Source organism: Rousettus aegyptiacus, unplaced genomic scaffold (genome assembly GCF_014176215.1).
Source record: "Rousettus aegyptiacus isolate mRouAeg1 unplaced genomic scaffold, mRouAeg1.p scaffold_m13_p_7, whole genome shotgun sequence".
NCBI lineage: Eukaryota > Metazoa > Chordata > Mammalia > Chiroptera > Pteropodidae > Rousettus > Rousettus aegyptiacus.
The window spans coordinates 84087211-84107503 of record NW_023416310.1 but is presented as its reverse complement, the minus strand read 5'-3'; the positions used below and the strand labels follow the sequence as shown (position 1 = coordinate 84107503).

At 39.6% G+C, this 20293-nt stretch overlaps 1 protein-coding gene across 11 annotated transcripts in view; it reads right to left on the bottom strand.

Annotated features, from left to right (window-relative positions):
- The window catches only part of EBF1 (EBF transcription factor 1), a 369063-nt gene that overhangs the window by 89505 nt on the left and 259265 nt on the right, over window positions 1-20293 (bottom strand). For 6 of the 11 annotated variants that reach the window (XM_016167042.2, XM_016167045.2, XM_036224247.1 and 3 more), the window contains exon 9: window positions 7369-7499. In XM_016167042.2, coding sequence (XP_016022528.1) covers window positions 7369-7499 — 131 coding nt within the window. Of the gene's footprint in view, window positions 1-7368; window positions 7503-20293 lie in introns of all 11 variants that reach the window. The other 5 variants (XM_016167041.2, XM_016167043.2, XM_036224245.1 and 2 more) reach the window with 1 other exon arrangement.

The window sequence follows — 20293 nt, the reverse complement described above, 5'->3', positions numbered from 1 at the left end:
TGTGGTTTCCATTTTGAAGTTACAGGCATATGTAACTTCAAACAACTAGCTGAAAAGGTCATTTTAAAATCCTTTTTAACTATCTCATAATTATTGACATAGAGGATAAATTACAAATGCCTTAGTCATTAAAAATAAAAATATAGACTAAAGCATTTTTAGAAATAAGGTGAGCATAGTTGTATCTATGTAACTATATTAAAAAGGTCATTAGACTAACTATTTTTAATCTTTTTTAAATATGCTGGCTCATTTAGAAATGATTCCCCATAAAAATGATTTGGGCTTGAAAGTGTTCTTCAAAGTATATTCAAAGTGTAATGCAACTGATTCGGGCTGCTCTTTTTATTCTTTACAAATGAAGTTTATAATTTTTCATTAAGTGTCTTCCACTTAATACGTGATCATTAAGTACAGGCTCAATATAGACCTGGCAATTTATATATTTAGGAACAAGTAGGCAACAATGAGTTATTTTAAACACCTTCATTCATTTAATCAACTTTTCATTAAACTTATATGTGCACGCCTCAATATAGGTAAAACACGTGACCAGCTATTTACATTATGCTAAATTTATACTATAAAATTTTGAGAGATGATATTAGAGATACTGTCTTTCTACATCTTTCTTAATTTTCTTTTTGATTTAAGTCTAATTGATTCCCATATAAATGTGGTGTAGATGGCAGTTGTTAAAATGCCAAAGCCAGCATGTATAAAATTTGGGAAGGTTTGGTAAAAATAAAGAAGTATGTTAAAAGACTATAGAAATATCATGAGAAAGCCTGGTGCAAGAGAAACCTGGCTAAGGTCACTGTTCGAAGAACTGGGCCGTCATCCCGGCACTAAAGAGCTAACGCGCTCCCAGGCCAAGTCACTGTGTGGCTCTGAAACCCCTTTTTCCTCACTTCCAAAATAAAATAGCTGCACTCGATGACTGAAGAGGTTCCTCAAAGTCCCCAGAATCTTTTGACTCTATATGCGGTTCAAGAAAAATCAAGGCTGGACAAAGAGACCTGGGAAACTTCCAGCAGGAACCTATAGGAGCTGCAGCCATTCATTCATTCATTCATTCATTCATTTATGTCACAGAGGAGCAAACACTATTTTTTATTTATGATCCTTTCTTTGAGCTATGTGCACAAATAAGAATGAAAAGTAGAGATAGATAGCAAGAAAAGACCAAAAAAAAAAAAAAAATCAAGAATTGTGTTTAAAACCTATTTTCAACTTTTGGACCCAAGCAGCAAAATTGCTTCTCAGACCCAAATTGACCAACTAAATTCACCCATGGGTCTCCCTCCACAGAGGCTTCTTTTGACTTCTTTTCTCTGGGAACGCAGGTGAAAAAAAAAAAATTCAAAAGGATGAAAAGACAACATGTATCTCTATGTAAGGCTAATTGGTTCAGACAGTGATGAAACTCTAGCTTCTCCCATTTGAGCTAAGTGACCTGGCAATCTTTAAATCTAGCTGTCCTATAAATTCACGTGACATCTAATGTCAAGGGTGTACTAACCAAAACTAGGTGTAAAATATGACAGAAATTCTGTTCAGAGCCTTGCAGCATAAAAGGATAATAGCTCTAAACTTTCCTGTCTAAACTGAATAATACTCTGCAAATATCTCAGGCAATTCTCTCACATCTATCCCAGCCCAATCATGTCATGATTGAATTTCATGACCTTACTTCATTAATATGAAGTCCAAATGCACTTCAGCCATCATCAACATATTTTCCTATAATGTGATTCTTTAAAAAAGGTCATGTGGTCACTAAGTTTGGGACACGCTGTGTACTACATTTTAGGTATTCACAGTGCATGTCAATGCCTCCAAAGCTTTGCAAAGCCTTAGACCAAAAACCAGTTGAATTTATTTGACTCGACATTTCCCAAACTTACCAAAAAAAAAAAAAAAAAACGCTTCCCTCCTTAATCTCCCATGGCGTACCTACTGATATCCCAAAGAACTAGTATACAGTATCCCATAAAATTAACTGGAAGATGAATTAGAGCAATGTTGTGGTACAAGTCTCAGGTTTATATCAGATACCAGAATCTGAAGTGTGAAAGATAAAAATATTGACTGAAGACATATCAATAGCAAGATCCAATTCTGTGACTAATTAAAGGGTTTTTGATAAAGTTCAAATAATCCTTTTGCAAATAAATAACCATGATATTTATAGATTTCAAGTGTGTTCTAAAAAAAAGTAAAGAACAATAGTGCAAGAAAAGAAGCTACTTCCTACCCATCATCATTGCCTCCTCCTTACTTTAGAGGAATCCTCAAGGGAGTCAATGTTAGATAAAGGAATCATTAGAATTGTAACTGATTTCCAAGAGGATTTAGTTCAAGCTTCTCATTTTCAGATGGGGAAACTGAGGCTCAGTGACCAACACCGACCAAAATCTAGATCCTCTGATTGGGCAATGGAGGGACTGCAATTAATATCCTGGTCCCATGACTGGCTCTTTGCCCACTGCTACCTCACGCAATCTAAATCTTTGCTTGGATGACTGTCTGCCTTCATTTCCCTCCACCCTTTGCTCCTGGCCAATCCCACCACTGTACTTTTTTGACAGGGAGCTTAAATACCTTAAGCTATATAAATTCTCTCAAGAGGTTTCAGTGGTTAAATAAAAGGATCATGAGAGCCTAAAATGCATAGCACAGAGACCGTTCGTACATAAAAGGAGCTTGTTGACTGTTTGTGCAAACGGTCTACTTCTGACTATACCATTCTCTCTGCCTTCTTGAAACTTGTCTCACATTTTCAACTGCGAATTTAAGATTATATAAATATGTTATGTAACTCTCTAATTTGCTTCATGGGAGCAAGTTGTTTTTCCAAATAAAACATTAGACTCCATAAAGCCTAGCTTTAATCATTCTAGTACCTATCCCAGTGCTAGACACCTAGCAAGCAAGCCAACCAGTACTCAGTTTTAGAAATTAGAGGAATTCAGAAGGAAATAGTAAAACGACAATTAGCTCCACAAACCAGTAGCCCTTTCCTCCTCTAAATCACATGTTAATGGAAAAGCAAAAACAACCCAGTACATCTCTGGTCAAGAAAAAACTCGGATCTCATTAAAAATTAGTCCACATCAACCCTGTTGGTTTTCTTGGGTTTATATGTAAAACTCTACAGATTTCTTAAAAAGCTTTTTGGGATAAGGCAGGATAAGCACAAGAGTATCAATAAAATAAGTTGCTTTTCAAAAAAGAAGGAAACAAGAAAAGAAGAGTAACAAAGATGGTGAAGCAAATTCATAAGAAGACCACACGATTTCCCCTAAACTTGAGAGCTTGCAGCCCCAGAGTTGAGGGCAACGGAGCCTGACCTTTTTTTTCCCAATCCCTCAGGGGACCATCAGTGAGATGTGCTAAACTACTCATTTGCAAAAGATTAGGTTGAAAGGGAAAGAGTACAGATGAGGGTAAATTAAACCAGCCCTATTTTCTCTGACTCTTTTTTAATTCTTTAGTTAAAAAAAAAAAAAAAGGTTTCAAATAATAGCATCAGCAGCTAATCTAAAATGTTGTCTGCCTGTCCCACAAGTCTGCTTCTCGAGTGTTCTGGGCTAAAGAGTGAGAAAATGGAGAAGAGATCAAAGTTCATTTAAAATTAGGAGTACTAGATTTTGGAGATGGCATAACTTCCAGAGACCATGCGGTCAGGGAACAAGGACTCCAGATAGATAGGGATTTTACTCTAGTGATGAGGTCGGAAAAGGTTAACTGTCTTGTCTAAAGTGACTTATAGATGAAGGAAGAGGTTGTCCTCTCCCTCAACATAAGGCATGTATCGTGCACATGGATAAAATTTTCCTACAAGCTGGTGGTTCTAACCCAAAACACGGACACCTAGAAAATGGAGGGGCCACACTGAGCTCCAATTCTCTATATGCCAAGCCACCACAGCTTAAAAGGTGACACTGTCAAGCTATCCCCAGCAAAAGGTATTAATGGCAGTGGTGGGCATTACACCATGGGCCAATGCGGCAAAACGCTTGGTGTAAAATTTAGGCATAGGCTAACTCATGTATGCTGGACTCTCTGGGTTCAAACCCCACCTCCGCCACTTGATAACTAACAGCTTATTTAACTTTCCCAAGCCTCAATTTCATCATCACTAAAATGAGGACAACATGGTATACAGATGTTATAAGACTTGCACGGGAGCCATACCAAATGCTTAGCATAGTGCCTTGCAGGAACTAAATGCTCAGTGAATGTTAAGTCCTACTCCACATTTTTCCATAGCTTTTTCATAGATATCTTCTCTTAAACTGTCACTGTATTAAGTTCTCATTCTAACCAATGGAAGTCTAGAGAAATGGTCCCAAAATTGATTGGTATTTTCTGCCCTACCAAAATAAAAGGCATTTATGTAATTTTATTTGATTTAAAAAAACCACCACAGTAATTACTACAACTTCTACTGCACCTTGATTACACTGCATGTTTTTTTTTTCTCCTCTTTCTGTTCTTCTTCCCTCCCTCAGAATTCCATCTGTTCTCTCATTTGTCTGGGCTTTTATTTCCTTTGTAAAATTTGTACCTGTAGTTCGAATCCCATCTCTAGCACTATCGAGCTGTGTGATGTTGGGCAGGTTTCTTAACCTCTCTGACACCCAGTTTACTAATGAAAAATGAGAATAATGAAAATATCTAACACAGGGCTATCATTAGGATTTAATAAAGTAATATCCATAAAGTGTCTATATATAACAAATCCTTAGTAACTTTGAGCTATTTTTCAATTTCTTACCATTATACAATAGATTTTTCTCTTTATTTGGAGCAATACCAAATTCTCTTCCTGCAGTAAAAAGGAGGGGGGGAAATCATATCTGTATGAAAATCTAAATATATAAATAGTATAGAATATTAACAAAAATATTCACCTTTGCGGTTTTTTTTTTTCTTTCTGAATATCAGGGCTATCATGATAACAGACCGAATTAAACTCCTCCATTCAGACACCCACCTGCTCATACTGGAGGGGATTTACATCTGCTCGATCATTTTGGGAATCTATGCTTTAGGTTTCCACCAGGAAAGGGTCATAGTTGATTTATGACATAGCTACAAATGAGAGCAGTTGGGAGGAGCAGATGGGCGAAGAAGGAGCACGCATCCCTCACTCCCACCTTCTGGCTGGATCCACCCAGACCCATTAAGAGGGGCTTCTGGTACGGTTAAGGCAGTTACAGTGGAGGGACGGAGGAGGAGGACAAAGGTATTGCCTTAATACATTTTCTTTTTTATGACTTCCACCTATTTTGTTTATGAAAACAGTTCTCTAAAGTAATTTGAATAAATCTAAGTTAGAATTTAACCTTCTTTACCTGTTCCCAAAAGAGAGCAAGAAAGTGGGGGAACTGAAAAAAAAACAGGGGGACCTTGACTCAAAACAAGGTGGATATAAATGATTTCCTGGTGGGTCCAAGTCCTTTTTCAACATCTGGTGTACTGCCCTCGGGCTAAGACAGGCATGAGGTTCTAAAGGAAGCTTCGGACTAACCCTCCTTAGTCACAAAAAGTGATAAGACTTACTGCCAATTCTAAGTCCCACTTCTCAGACCTTACGTTGACTGCAGTGGCATGGAGCAAGAAGTCTATTTTCTGTTGATTCTTCCTCCCTCCAATTTCCACAATAAGTAACAGAAATGATGGATAGAAAGGGATGTAGAGACAGCCCACGAGACATGGGAGAGGCCGTGCTTGTGAAGACAGCTGTCTTCAGCAGGGATGAAGACACCAGGTTGGCAGCAAAATATGTCATATATGTGATGCTTCTAATTTTACAACCCAATAATTCCAACAAAGAATGGGGTGCAGTCAGCAGGGGGAGTTCAGTTCACCTTTCATGCCTGGGATGTTCCAACTTGGACAACAATTATTCTGGTGGACTGAGAAGCCCATCCTTGATTCAGCTTTATTAAAGCTTTGATTCTCTGGCCAAGTGCATACCGCTTGTTGGCTGCATGAGAAATACAAAGGCAGCGACCGCGTGGGCTGGCAAGGGGCTTGCCTGAGTGGTTACTGGCAGGGAAAAGTGCACAGAGAATGCTTAAAAAGGACAGGCTCTGCTTTGGAAAGATAAATATACTCAATGATCACAGTCTTAACTGCTTATCTCTATGGCCCCCTCTAAAGAGAAAACACAAATAAAATATCTAGAATGACTAACAGTGGTGTCATGGGAAGACAACTAGAAATGGAAATTCAAAATCTGGGTTCTGGCTCCAGCTCTGCTACTGACTTCTCTGTGTGGCCACATACATATCACTTTCACTCCTTGGATGGCTGCTTTCATGTTATGTAACTATAGATCTCTAAGCCTCAGTATCTTTACCAAGAACAAATACATGCTAAGAGTCTTTACCTCGTGGTATAGAGAGAAGATTGAGATGATTTATGTCAAGAGCTCAGCGCAGTTCCTATCTATAAGTCTCAATAAAGTTTAGCAATTCATATGACTACTTGCAAAGCACGTTAGATGCATGGGCTCTATGATATCTTGTAGCCCTTAACATTGTTTTTATTGTAAACTTTGGGGAAGTGGAAAAGAAGGGGTCCCGAGCACACTGGCTAAGAATTCTAGGCTCAGAATCTAGAAAGCAAAGGCAAGGTTGCCATGACAACTATATAATGGTGATGTCTACATTTAGTAACCTTGAGCTCATTTGATTATTGCCAGGCAAGTCAACTGGTGGGTTAAAATAACGATCACAGTGCTTGGAAAGCACTACACAAACAAAATGCAGTCATCTCATATGGCCGCAGTCACACGCTGAGGTGCCCGAGACCTGTAAACTCCCAGGGCTGGAAAGGACCTTGGCTTCTTCTAGGTTTCTCAGACGAATCACTCAATTTCTCATGAAGAGTCATTGAATAAGTGAAGAACCATCTCCACCTAAGTTATTGCTGTCATTCGAATGGTGTTCCTTGAAGATGGGTCTACAATAGACTCTACCTACAAATATTCACAGACTACTACCTAGCTAGAGTTTAAACCAGGCTCTTCCTATAGGTTTTGTGACTTTGTGTATCGCTTCCATTCCCAATACACAGTTGGACCTCCACACCACAGTAAGCCCAACAGGACAAATGACCGAACGAAAACTCTCCCAGTGCTTATGGTCCAGGGGATGGAAGTCATTCCAGCAGAAAGTGTTGCCTCCTTGTAAACCCAACCCATCTTACCTAGTTCCCCAGAGTTCTGTAGACTAGTGCTGGCCCACCCAGAGTGGCACCACTAAATTCTACACACTCTATTAGAAATTCAAGTGTAGACAGTATCCTCAACTAGACCAAGCTATTAGATATTAATGTTCAGACAACACCTACCTCACTCCAGACCAGCATGGTACCGAATATGACCTGTAACCCATCAAAGAAATTGTCCCCTATGATGATCACAGTCGCGCCTCCCGTTGTCCATCCTTCACTCGGGCTGATGGCTTTGATACAGGGAGTAGCTGCTTTTCAACACACATGAAAAAGAGAAGGAGTCTGCTGTTAGAACCAAACTTTAATGATGGAAGAGTTGAGAAAAAAAAAATCTTTTATCTTTTCACTAACAGAAAGTCCCTCAAGATCGCAGCATTTCCTAGCCTCATTAGGACCTGAAACCTAAGGGCGAAATTTCAGTTTTTAAAAAGCATTCTTTTCATTCTTTCTATCGAGATACATATTTTTTTTTTACCCAAATCATTTTCAAACTAGAAATCTTACAACTTCAAACACAGACGCAAATTTAATTTATGAAATGCTAAAGATTATAAAAAGTGAAAAATGGGTGACTCTTCGGAACACACTGGAAACCTTATAGGGTTGCTTCATAATTAAATATATCTCCCGAAAAGAAAGCCCCTAAGTTTTTAGATTAACATTTCTGTCCAGTGGGCAGTGAAAGAGGAGGCATGAGCAAGAAATAATTCTTGTTCCATGCGTTCTGTCTGTAACACTAACATAGTTAAAAATCGTTAAGATTTTTTCATTAAATGTCATGGATCCCATTTTATAGATGCAGAGTATGCAGGTCACTCGGGGTGAATTATGTAACCAAACAGCTGAGTCAGGGCTGGACCACAGAGAACCATGACCTTTGCTTTGTTGTCATTCCCAGGCATAAAACTCTATAACAGATTTTTTTTTCAAAATTTCATATCTCTCCTATTTCCATTATAAATGGCCCTTGGAGAAGGGAAATAATTTGCAAATACTGTAATTCCAAACAGACTGGAGGTGGTTTGCTTGGTGAGCATGGTGTACTTTCAACAGAATTGCTGGGCATAAATGTAATTGTAGGATTATGTTTTTGAAATCTCTCAGAGGGCACCTTCTTTCCACTGAGAATTTTTAACTCCACTAAGCACGCTGCCTGTCTCATGATTACTTTCATGAATGGGAACAAAGCAAAATTCTAAAGCAAGGAATATATTGTACAAGGAGAGAGGACGAGACCCTCCTCTCAAACAAAAAGTTTATAAGTATCCAAGACTGACTTTCCAAGTACTGAAGCCAGTGAGAGTACCAGTTAATTTTAACAGAAGAAAAAAAAAAAACTGGCAAAGAAAAATTATTGGACTTTGACAAATTTGGCAAAATGTCATGCTTTAACTTTTGCAAGAAGAAAAGAAAATATAAAGTCCAGCCCAGTGGGACCATTGCTCACGTGCCACCACACAAACAAGTAGAATGGGTTTGATTTTGATTCAAATTCATCTTATAAAATTGCACAGAGAAATTAGGAAATATCCAAACTAAACATTTCATGTTGGCTGAACTTATTGTAATGCATTTACAACTAAAACTGGGTAGTTCAGATGTCTTTTCTCTCCTCCACTTTCTCCCAAAAACAAAATAATTAATCAAGAAACCATAAATGATTCACGATTTAAAAATTCTTGTCACATTTTTAACACATATAAAGGTTGTGATCAGAGTTCCACAGGCATAGGACTTTTTCTTAAACAAAATTTTTCTTTAAAAGTAAAAAAAAAAAAAGAAAAAAAAGCTTAAATGCATGATCCAGTACTCCTAAACCAATGATAGAATATAATGTATGATTTCAAGCAATTTATAAGAGAAATAAACTACATTGAACACATATGTACAATTCTTAAAAGCAGATTAGAAACATTCTAGTTTATGTCTTAAAATCTTAATTTTTAATTTTTAACTCAGTGTATTAGTTGCTAGGGTGGAGTAGCAAAGGTGTACCCGTGTCCCTGGATACTTCTGAGAATAATCGGGTATAGGATTCACTGAACGGGTCTTTCAGGAATCCTGCCTGAAGGCAAAGTGGGGAATCCAACGGCATCACTAAACGGGGCCCCTGTGATTTCCCTCGAAAGCCACAAAAGAGTCTTGGTGTTCAGATCTGTATTAGCCTGCGGATTTCTTTCACCTTTTTAAATTTTATTTTTTGAACCATGTAAATATATTTCTTTAGATGAGTGTGGTCTCTTCCTGGCTTTCTCATCGCTGCAGGGGAGGAGGCAGAAGAGCATGCTGGTACGTCTGAGAGACCCTGCTACAGTGAAGATGTTACGACAGCGGAGCCAAGACCTGGCATTGTAGACTTGAGCCTCCCCCTTCTTTCCATTTGTTATTAGTAAAATACAAAAGGCGTGTGTGTGTGTGTGTGTGTGTGTGTGTGTGTGTGTGTGTGAGTGTGCATGTGCTATAAAACATTTACTCAGGAAAATGATAATGTTTTCAAATTTTGTGAGCAACTGTCCAGAAACTCAGCTACATGGCAACTAGTCAGAAGAAAGGAAGAACATCAAGGTTCCAGAGATAACGTGGTAAGGAGACAATATATGACACTACCTTCTTAGGGTTTTTTTTTTTTTTTGGAGGAAAAAAAGCCTTGAAGGAAGTATTGCAGGAAAAAAGGACATAACTCTCCATCCATGCTGCCTCTGTACTCAACATCATCCCCTACCCCTGCTGAGAGATGAGATGCCATTCGTAGAAAAGGTAAGTTAGGTAGCCCTTTCTGAATTTAAGACTCAGGGGGTTCTAAAAGTGTCTCTACATCCATGTATGTCATAGCAGTCACGAGAGGGAGCCCTGTTGTACTTCCCCACAGGGAAGTTTGGAAGATATGTAAAGGAATCATGGGCTGTCCCACCGAGAAAGAGGGGTGGGGAAGGGATGTTACTGGCATTTAGTACCTGGAGGTCAAGGATGCTGAGTGCCACAAGGTAGAAAACACTGTGCCTAGCTAAAGGGATCTGGCCAAAATGCAGTTGTTAAACTCACAGATCCATACAGACAAGGTCAAGAAGCACAAATGAATAAAGTAGCTCAGGGTCTCAGAACAAGCATGAGATGGATGGCCACGGACACTCGGAACTGGGGAAGCAATGGGAAATGACAAGATGCTGGTGAAATGCAAACTATGTGCCCATGTAAAGATGACAGCTGCTACTCAGCTCCAGCTTCTGGTAACTCCACACGAAAGCAGGCCCAGTGTGGTCTGGTCTTCCGACCTTTCAGAAGACTGGAACCCAGATCTTCCCCACTCCTCAAATATTGGCAACTAATTCAATCTACATTTTAAATGTGTTGGCCAAACAAAATGTTTATGGGTAAATGTAACTTGCCAGACTAACAGCAGACCAGGAAATACTTGCATATACACCCCCAAATACAGGTACCCAAATGTTCACAGCAGTATTAACAGTAAAATATCCAAGAGCCTAGGTACCCCCAAAAGAGAGTGGTTAAATAAATTATGTTATATCTACTCTATAGACTATTAAGAGTGTCATGAGAATGGATGAAACAAATTCTATAAAATGACATGGAAAAATGTCAAAATACATTAGGAAGTAAAAAAATAAAATAATTTGTAGAGAATGATGTGACTCTGTTTATTTAAAAATGATACATATGAGCCTGTGTGTGCATAAGTGAGTGCATGTATGTGTGTGCATGTGCGTGTGTACAGTTATGTGGGAACAAGTAGGACAGAGAAAGGTCTGGAAGGATGGATAGAGACCAACTGTTCTCAGAGGGTCTGTATCAGAAAGGAATGTGTCTAGAGGGAGGTTTCGACAGAGAAAGGAGACTACTTTAACTGTTACTCTGTAGGTATTTGTAGGGTTGAATTTTTTCCATGAGCACATATTAAGGTAATATGTTACAATAATAAAAGGTTAAGTACCAACCGAGCACTTAATTCTGTGAGAGATAAGGGTTGTACTTTTTAAAGCAAATGGACATTAAAAAGCCTGGCTGTGCTGAGTAACGTGCCCTGAGCCTCTCTTGCCCATTTCCTTTCGGGTAAGTTTTCTCTGAAAAAGCTCAGACAACATCAGAAATAGCCAGACTTGTTTTTCTTTCATTCAAGATAGCCAGAGACACGCAGAGGGAGGACAAGGAGAGATAGTTTTTAATATAGTCACAGTGGACATATTCAGTGGAATTTGAAAGTGAAGAGATTTATAAAAGAATTCAATCTAGCCCAGGAGTGTAATAATCAATACAATTCTATCTCCAGAAAAATATTATGAAATGGGGGAGGGGTGAGGTTTGAATACAAAACCACTTCCACCAGCCAAATCTTGATTTAATTAATAAATGATTCTTTCTTCCTCCCCAATGAGTTTTCACACTCTGGATATCCACAAGGACAGCAAGCCAGTTCCTGGCTGTAAACCTCATATAAAAAACAAACAAACAAACAAAAAAAAAACTTTGGGGTATTTTCATTTTTGCCTCTTTTCTCCTTCACCCCCCACCCCCAACAGCCACCAAAGTGGAGGAGATTTTCCTTCCTTCAAACTACGACAATAACATGATTACCCCACCACGGTTTAGCATAATGGCTCTGAAACGCTCATGGCACGTTGCAGAGTTAAAGTGGAAATTATTAGGTAGCTCTTCTTTGTTATAATAATGATCACTCCACAAATAAAAGCTCTTCTCCCAAAGGTACTGCAAGGCACAAAATGCTAATTCCGAAGATTATGTGTGTGCTTTTATTAAATATTACTATGCCCTGTCTGTTTGAGGGCTTCTCTGCTCTGATTGTTTTATGAGTGCCATGTTAATGTCATTCCCATCTTGCTAGCAGCAGGCACACATTTTAGCGTTTGTATGAGAGTTGATCAAAGGCCACGTGCTGGGGGAATTGCTGAGAAAACACGGACAAGCGATAAAAATCTAACAGATTAATTGGTTTAAATTTCATTTCAGGGTGTTGAACTTTGGCTCGGGACTCTAATACTACACTGTGAGTCAGGGCCTAATTACCAGATTTCCAATTTGCTTCTGAACAATGGCTGTGGTGAGGAAAAGAGAAGGAAGAATTGGCGGGGGCGGGGGGGGGGCAGTGTATAAAAAGAAAGAAATCGTGCAGCCTCTAGTACATATTTAACAACTAACGTTGTGTGTGCAGACAATTGCACCAGGCGACACTGATGTCACCTGCTCTACCTCCAGAGTGCTTATATTTCCTCCCAGCAGTCACGGAAGGCAGAAGAAATCTCAGATGCCCTAGTGGTTTAAAATTTTTTTGTGATTTACAGAATCAATGTTACAAGATTCGAGGGCCGGCTCACTCACGTTGGAAGCATCAGGCTCTTTATTGGCAAGGTGAATTTATAAGCTGGAATCGCCCCTCAGCCTCCAATAGAAATGATCTATTTCACTGATAGAAAGCGAGGGCCAGGAGAGCCATGTTTACCTCGGGGTTTATGGGTGGCCTTGGGAATAAGGGTTAATTGAGCTCAGAGGTGCCTGCCCATTGAGGTGAATTAGTGGTGTGTGCAGCTATCAGCAGGGCCTGAGGCTGCTCTTACTTTTGCCTCTGAAATCTCTTTGTGCTGTGATCAATACCTCACTTGTTTGGGGTAACTGTATAGATGATCCGGGTTCAGCATTTATCATCTTTTATCTCCAAAATGAGGCTTTTGCGACAGTTGACGTCCTGTTATGGAAGTCTCATTAGAGATACATGGTTTGGCTTTTTTCTCCATTCCTGTATTTTAAATTCACTGGGGAAAACAACACTCAATCAGTTGATAAAATGTATCAATTTAGAAATGTTCTAATCTTATTCTAAATCTCTAGATGAAATTCCACTAAAGTGGCTATAAGGGTAATCTCCATTTCCATTGTGTATGGTGTATGAAAAAAGATCTAAACTCTTCATTTCCAGCATTCTATTAATCAGAACTCTATTAATGAGCACTTTCACAGAGCAGATACTGGTGCTTACAGTGGAGATGGAGATGTGGGCACTGGTCCTTACTGGCTTCTGAGCAAAGACAGAAAGATGCAATTCTGTTATGTTGATTTTAGCATTCAGAATGTTATAGTATTTGAATATAAACTCCAGTTGTTTAAATTCCACATCTACCACTCAGTGTGACCTTGAAGCAGTCATTTACCTTCTCTAAGGCGTTTCTCCTCTGTAAGCAGTAGTTTCCACCTGAGTACCCATCTCACAGACTTTTGGTAAAATGCAGGAAGGGCCTACTTGTGTTTCGTTATTTTACTATGTTCCAGGCATATAGTACACTAGCTACTCGTAAATAATAACAGTTATCATTATTATCAGTTCCCCATTAACCAGAGCTTGTTAATTTACTAGAACACCCTACAGTCTCATCATTCTGGAGTATGTAGTGTATCATAAAACTTTCCTAGAAATTTTCAATCCAGCGACTTGCTAACATAGCCAGCTAAATTTACTGGGGAGGTGGATTTGGCCTCAGTCCTTCCAAAGTAGAATGGTTTTTTTTGTTTGTTTTTTAAGGCTCTCATTTGCCTGGAATGAATATAAATGGCAATCTTTTCAGAAATGAGGAACTGACTTTCATGTTATTATCCCAAATTTTTGAGACTTGACAGAAAATGTTGCGAAACTCATGAGCTCAGCTCATTTCTATGGGACACTTGTGACCCCATAAAATCTCAGGCCTTTCTCCCTTGTATCTTCTTGATTTTGGTGAAGTTGTACTTGGGAGCAAGCCTGTTCCAGAGACAGATGGGGACATAAAGTGCCCCACTTGGACTCAGCACACAGGTATCTCCTCTTCCTGTTAAATGGGAACAACTGTTTTTGCTGGGTTTTTTGAAATGACTTTCCTGACTGCACACAGCTCAGTAACACCAACACCTGTGTTCTTTGATCCTGAGAGCTGGCAGCAACTGGCCAGGAAGGACAAACAGCGCCCTCTGCCCTGGTGGGAAGACTGGCCCTCTGCATTTCACCATGTACAGCAGGCAGATCTATTCTGGGTTCACCCACCCTCCAACTGGATGCCTGAGAAACCAGTAGCAGTGACAATGCCTGACAGGAACCCCAGCACCGGCACACGAAAACTTCACCTCAAACTCCTGGTCCACTATTAGATAAACAAATGGGACAGTTTCCTTGCTCAGCGGGTAGCAGTCTTTGTAACACGTATGCTCTTGCTCTAATTTGAGTTGCCAGACTTGTTTCTGCCTTCCTCTATTTTTTTTTCAGTAATTGCTTTATGTAGTTAATCATTTTATTAGGGTTTCTGTTTCCTTTTGTTATTGGTCTGCATTATTGCCCCATCCACTAGCATATCTAGCTATTACTTGGCAAAGAATCATATATTATATATGCAAAAGAGCACCCCCCCACCCCGTGTGTGGGTGATCACGATGATGTGTTTGTCATTTTGAAGAGAAACGTAACCCATGATATAGAGATTTCTCAACACCAGATGCAATTAAATCTATTAAATATTAAATGAGGAGATCAAGAATTTCAAGTGTTTTTCATCCTTTATTCCAAAGTGACTTCATTTGGCTAGAAAGCCCTTGGCTTTGACAGCATTAATGTCCCTCACAGACAAAGAGAAAAGGAAAAACTCCTGGTCACTCGATGGACAGGCAGACCCAACACCCACCTGCATTAAGGCAGAGTTAACCTGGTGGGGGCAGTGAGGTGTAGCTAAACTCCAAACTATGCCATTTGCTAAATATAGTCCAAGCTCAAGTTGTATCTACTTCCTGTTGATTTTGTAGCTTTCTTATTCTGTTCTGAATTAGCAAAATTCCTCAACAATCAGTGAACATAGCATTTGAGCAAGGGAAAAACAGAAATCCTGGTGCAACAACTATAATCCAATGGTTCCAGGGCAAGTACTTTTGGATTTCTGAATTTGTCTAACTGTGATCCAGAATTCAGTACAGGTTCGCTACACAGGATTATTTAACAATTTAGCAGTGAAAAATCTTGACATTTTGATGTACCTGTAACTTCTAAATTGCGCTTGAAAGACTTGTTGAAGGCTTTTTGATTTGATGACATGCAATACAGCATTGTTTCATAATATGCAAAAATTGTTTGTTAAAAACACTTTAGAAGCTCACAATTTTATAACTCAAGGAAGTGAGAATGTACTGTTCTCTACCTCATGCTCGATCTGCCAAATTCAAAATTAAAACATACAAATATTAATCCTAGGGCAGCTAACTGCAAATATTGCCATCGGCTTTCTTTCTTTTTTTTTTTTTTCTTGGTTGTATGGTTGTCAGCCACACCATTGCAAAGCAATGGGGAAAAATTATTATGGAGGGTGGGAGAATACTTGAAATGAATTATTCATGGATCCAATTGTGATATTTGTTGCAACAATAGTAAATTCACTTGCCTCTGATTATACAATAAATAAACAACTCTTTTTCTTCCTGACAAGGAGAACTTTCATGCACAATCCTTATTATCCTGTTATAAGAAAAGTTCTAGATATGAAAGGCAAGGAAGAAAGGGAAATGAAAATAACTTTCCAAAAATGGATACCCAATATTGTACAAAGAGAAAACAATTTTTAGGCTAAAAAACAACAACAACAACAACATGTCACCACTTTTTCAAGGAATACTCAAGTCTTTATTTTCAAGCAATCTTCCTGGGCCTGGAAAATCAGAAAGGCAAATATGAGCAAGTCTAGTGGAAAATCTGTGACGTTGATCTTGGCTGGAGCCGTATTTTTAACAGGCCTTGAATGTGTGTGTCGGATCACCCAGATGGTCATACAGGAATCGGCCTGATAGGATTAAACCTTTATGCTGGACTCTGCTCCATCTGTTCGCCAAGGTTTGTCTTTCCTTATCTGAATATAAATTTTTAGCCTCTTGTGTCTGGGAGCTGGACTAAATTCAGCATTAAAAACACAGACGCAAGCAGATAATTTAACATTTCATTAGTTACTCTCTCCGTTGATATCAGCTTGGTCTTTTTTCTAGAAAACATTTTTGTGAAAAATTTTCCTAAGAAGGAATTTTAAAGTATGTAGAATCTACTTTTTTGTGTTGTTAGAGGGCTTTGTCTCTCTCCTCCTATTGAATTATAGGATTCATTCGATTCACTGTGATAATAGGAGTTTCCATTTGATGTTTGCCCACAAGATAGAAAAAAAGGAAGACCTGGCATCTTTTCTGTAGAATCTGACTATAAGAATAGATGATACATAACTCTGATTGGATGAATAACCCAAGCAGAATAGGTTTGTGTGTGTTTTGTTCTCTTTTTTCCCATTACAATAAGATTGGTATTAGTCATCATTTGATAAAATTAGCTGCAATAGCAGTTTTCTATCATTTTCATTAGGTTTTCTATGTTTTTTAAGGTCTCTTTGGGGGAGGGAAACTGTAATCCAGAGCTTCATCTTCAACAAACAGGCTGACCTCTGTTTTGCCCCCTCCCTCCCCATGCATATATCCCTAGAAGCAGAGAAGGTATTTATTAGCTGAAAAGTTGGCTTGGGGCGGGTTTCAAGACAGAGGCTCATAAGTTACCAATAGGCCAGAGCCTGGTAGATGGTTCTGGAGTTTCCAACCCTATAACAAAGGAAGGAAGGGAGGGAGGCTCTGACTACTGGGCTCAGTAAAGCAAGTCAGTGTCAAAACTTTCAGGCAAACGTCATGCAAATGAATGAATAATTTGCGTGAAAGAGAGATCTTTCAGGACCCTGTTTTGTGGCTGGTTTACTGCAATGTGATTATTAGATGTGACTGATGTGTGATTGTGATGGAAACCACAAAGATGGCAGCCCACGGAGCCTCAGCTCCAAGAACATAGGATCCCTCGATAGGCTAGCAGGGCCCCACCGGCTTTCCACAGTCCCCTTGGTAACACTGGCTCTTGGCTCTGTACTCTCATGAATGGCAGGCTCAAGCAGCTCATCAAAAAATTTAGGCCTTCTCACACACAAGGCTAGTTGTCATATTCATGCAGTACCCTTAACTGGACAGTCAGGGACCAGGGAGCAGTGAAACATCCAGTTCGAACTTCCGACGATTTATTCTTATTGGTGGGAATGTACACATAACATCTTGGAAACGTATGGCTTTGTCTCCCTAAATTGCCAAGAATTCTAGCTTTGTGATAAGGGGTGGTTGCCCTTCTGGAAGGAGGTGATCCTGTGTGATCCACTCTAAGTAACCTCCCGTAAAAGGAACGTGCGCACGCACACAGCCCCAGTGTCTGTTCCCTGCATTTTATTCTAAACAAGGACACCCGACTGGATGTTCGGTCCTATCACTTAAATCAGCTTTGCCCAATACAGTAGCTGCTAGTCACATGCAACTACTGAAATTTAACTTTTAATTAATTTGAAACAAATTTTTTAAAGAAGTTATTTTCTCAGTCATGCTAACCGCAGTTCAACTGGCAAATAGCTACATGTAACGAGTGACTGTCATATTGGACAGCACAGAAATAGAATGTTTCCGTCATTACTGGAAGTTCTACTGAGGGGTAATTTTAAATACCTGTGCCTGCAAATTGATAAAGAATAATCACAGCTACCACTTATGGGATGCCCTCCATATGCCAGGAATTTTACTATGAATAATTACTCTCTAATACCTCTAATAATGACCACAAAATGAAATGCTCACAGGGCCAGCCAGGAAGGTAAGCTACTAAAAGGGGCCAGGGGAAACAGTGTGAGAGGTGGGGACTGTGGATGACTATAGAGTGTACGCTCTGCCCACAAGGGACACAATGCCTCAGTTTGACCTAATTGTGGTCATTTGAGAAGGTGGGTCCAGCACTACCAGCTCTTCTGAATATAAAGAGAATTTCTAAGATTTTCATATAAAAGCTCTTTATTTTTCATTGTAAAGCAATAAATATGTAATTTACTTAAGCGCCATGAAAACCAAACCTAAATATACCTGAGCTCCTGATGCAGTCACGACCTGATCCACCAGTGTGCAACTTCCATCAATCCCTGGAGGACCCAAGATCGTCTTTCAGTCATTAATTCCTGCCATTCCATAACTAATACTGCCACTGACTCATCAAACAATAAACACAAACCATAACCACTGACAATTCTACTTGATTGTTCAAAGCCTCTTCCAGAACGTTACAGAAGTTCCGAGCCAGCCTTCCTCTGCTATGCAGAAGATTTTCAATAAGCAATTTGGGAGACGAGCTCCCTGCTCCTGAAGGATTTCTGTTGTCATCATGCGAGACAGCACAGATAGTGACTTTTTAAGGAACCTGTGTTTTGAATGCGAGCAGCATCTCAAAATCAACCTTGCCCAACCTCTAGCAATGCACAGACCCTGCTTTGTGCTTTTCAAAATAGCAACGTGTATATTTCTCTCCACGACCCAGGCTGCTACTGCTAATGTATTTGAGTGAACTTTTATTATTGAGAGCCTTATCATGGCGAGCCAGTTTCCTCTCCTCCCTGACACATTCAGTGACGCCGCACTCCAGTGTTTGTGATAGCACAGATGTTTCCGTGGTGATGATCAGTGACGTCACGAACACCGGGATGTGTATCATCAAATTTATGCAGACACAGGAGCAAAGGAGAGTGGGAACTCTGCTTCCATTTGAACTCCATTAGGACTGACTCAGCTTCCTCAACAACGACTCTTTGAGGTCTGGGCTGTCCAATCTGGCCTGCAAAGAGCGAACACTCACACTTGCCTGTTGATGATTCATTTTACTATTGGACTTAATTATGTGTAAAGTCCCCTCCCTCTTCACATCAAAACCCAGGTTAACCTTCCTCAGGCGCCAGCCTTCAAATTGTTATTGCCCTGCTCAAAACCTTTCTGCTGTTGCCCCTTAGCCTACAGCATCAAGTCCACTCTCACGAGTCTGACCAGTCCTCCCTTCCAGCCTCATTTCGCACACACCTCTCCCCAACTGGAGGCCGGACTCAGCAGCAGTCAAGGGCTCTGGCTTCAGGAGGCCTCAGTTCACATTTCACCTTCACCACTCACGAGCCTGGGCACACTACTTTCCTTAAGTCTCCATTTCTACCACTTTAATTGAGAATACTAATTATAGAGAACTCGCCTCATGAGGTTGCTGTGAGGTTTACCTGAGTTAACCTATGTGTACAGAGCTCAGTCCCGAGTATGCTATGAGTAAATGTGACAGGGAACGAAGAGCATGAAGAGCTGCAGGAGGAGGAGGAAGATGCGGAAGAGGAAAATGAAGGTGATGATGATGGGCCCTCCAAACCTACTGTCTCCTACCTACTCTGCACAGCCCTACCATTTCTTTTTCAGGAAGGTTATATCTCTCACTTCCACCCGAACAGTACTTTGCCAAAAAGATTGACCTTCTGTGCGAAGCTGTTTCTTTCCATCCCAGTCTACAAAGCACTAACCCTTCAGTGAATTTCATGTCTTTCCCTTGAACTTTTATCTTGATCTCTGTATGCATTTATGTATATAGCTGGGCATATATATATATATATATATATATATATATATATATATGCAAAGCAACCCACTGTCAATGCATACCTTGCAGGCAGGGACTTCATTCATTGACAAACTGGATAGACAGTACTCTGCACTTAATCGATACCTGACAATTAACTAGCATTGTTAAGTTTTCAAAGGGCTTGCCCATATTATCTCAATTATTCTTAATATCAACCCAGAGTAGTAGGTAAGCAGATGTTATTCTGAATTCCACTATACAAATGAGGTAACTGAATCTCAGAGACTCACTTGAATTTGAGACTTTGAGAGTCCACATTGGTTGATAAAGTCAAATATTTAAAACACCCAAACTACCCTTCAATTTTGGTATTTACTTAAAATTTCTGCTAAGCTTGGCTAAAATATTCACTTTAATCATATAAATACAGCCAACATCCCATAAAATCTTAGTTGTGCAATTCCTTATTCCCAAGATAGAGGGTGGATATTTATTAACTTCACAGAATATTACTACTTTATTTCCAAGTAAAGTTATTTTCCCCCTAAGACTCAGCCCCACGTATGAGTTATA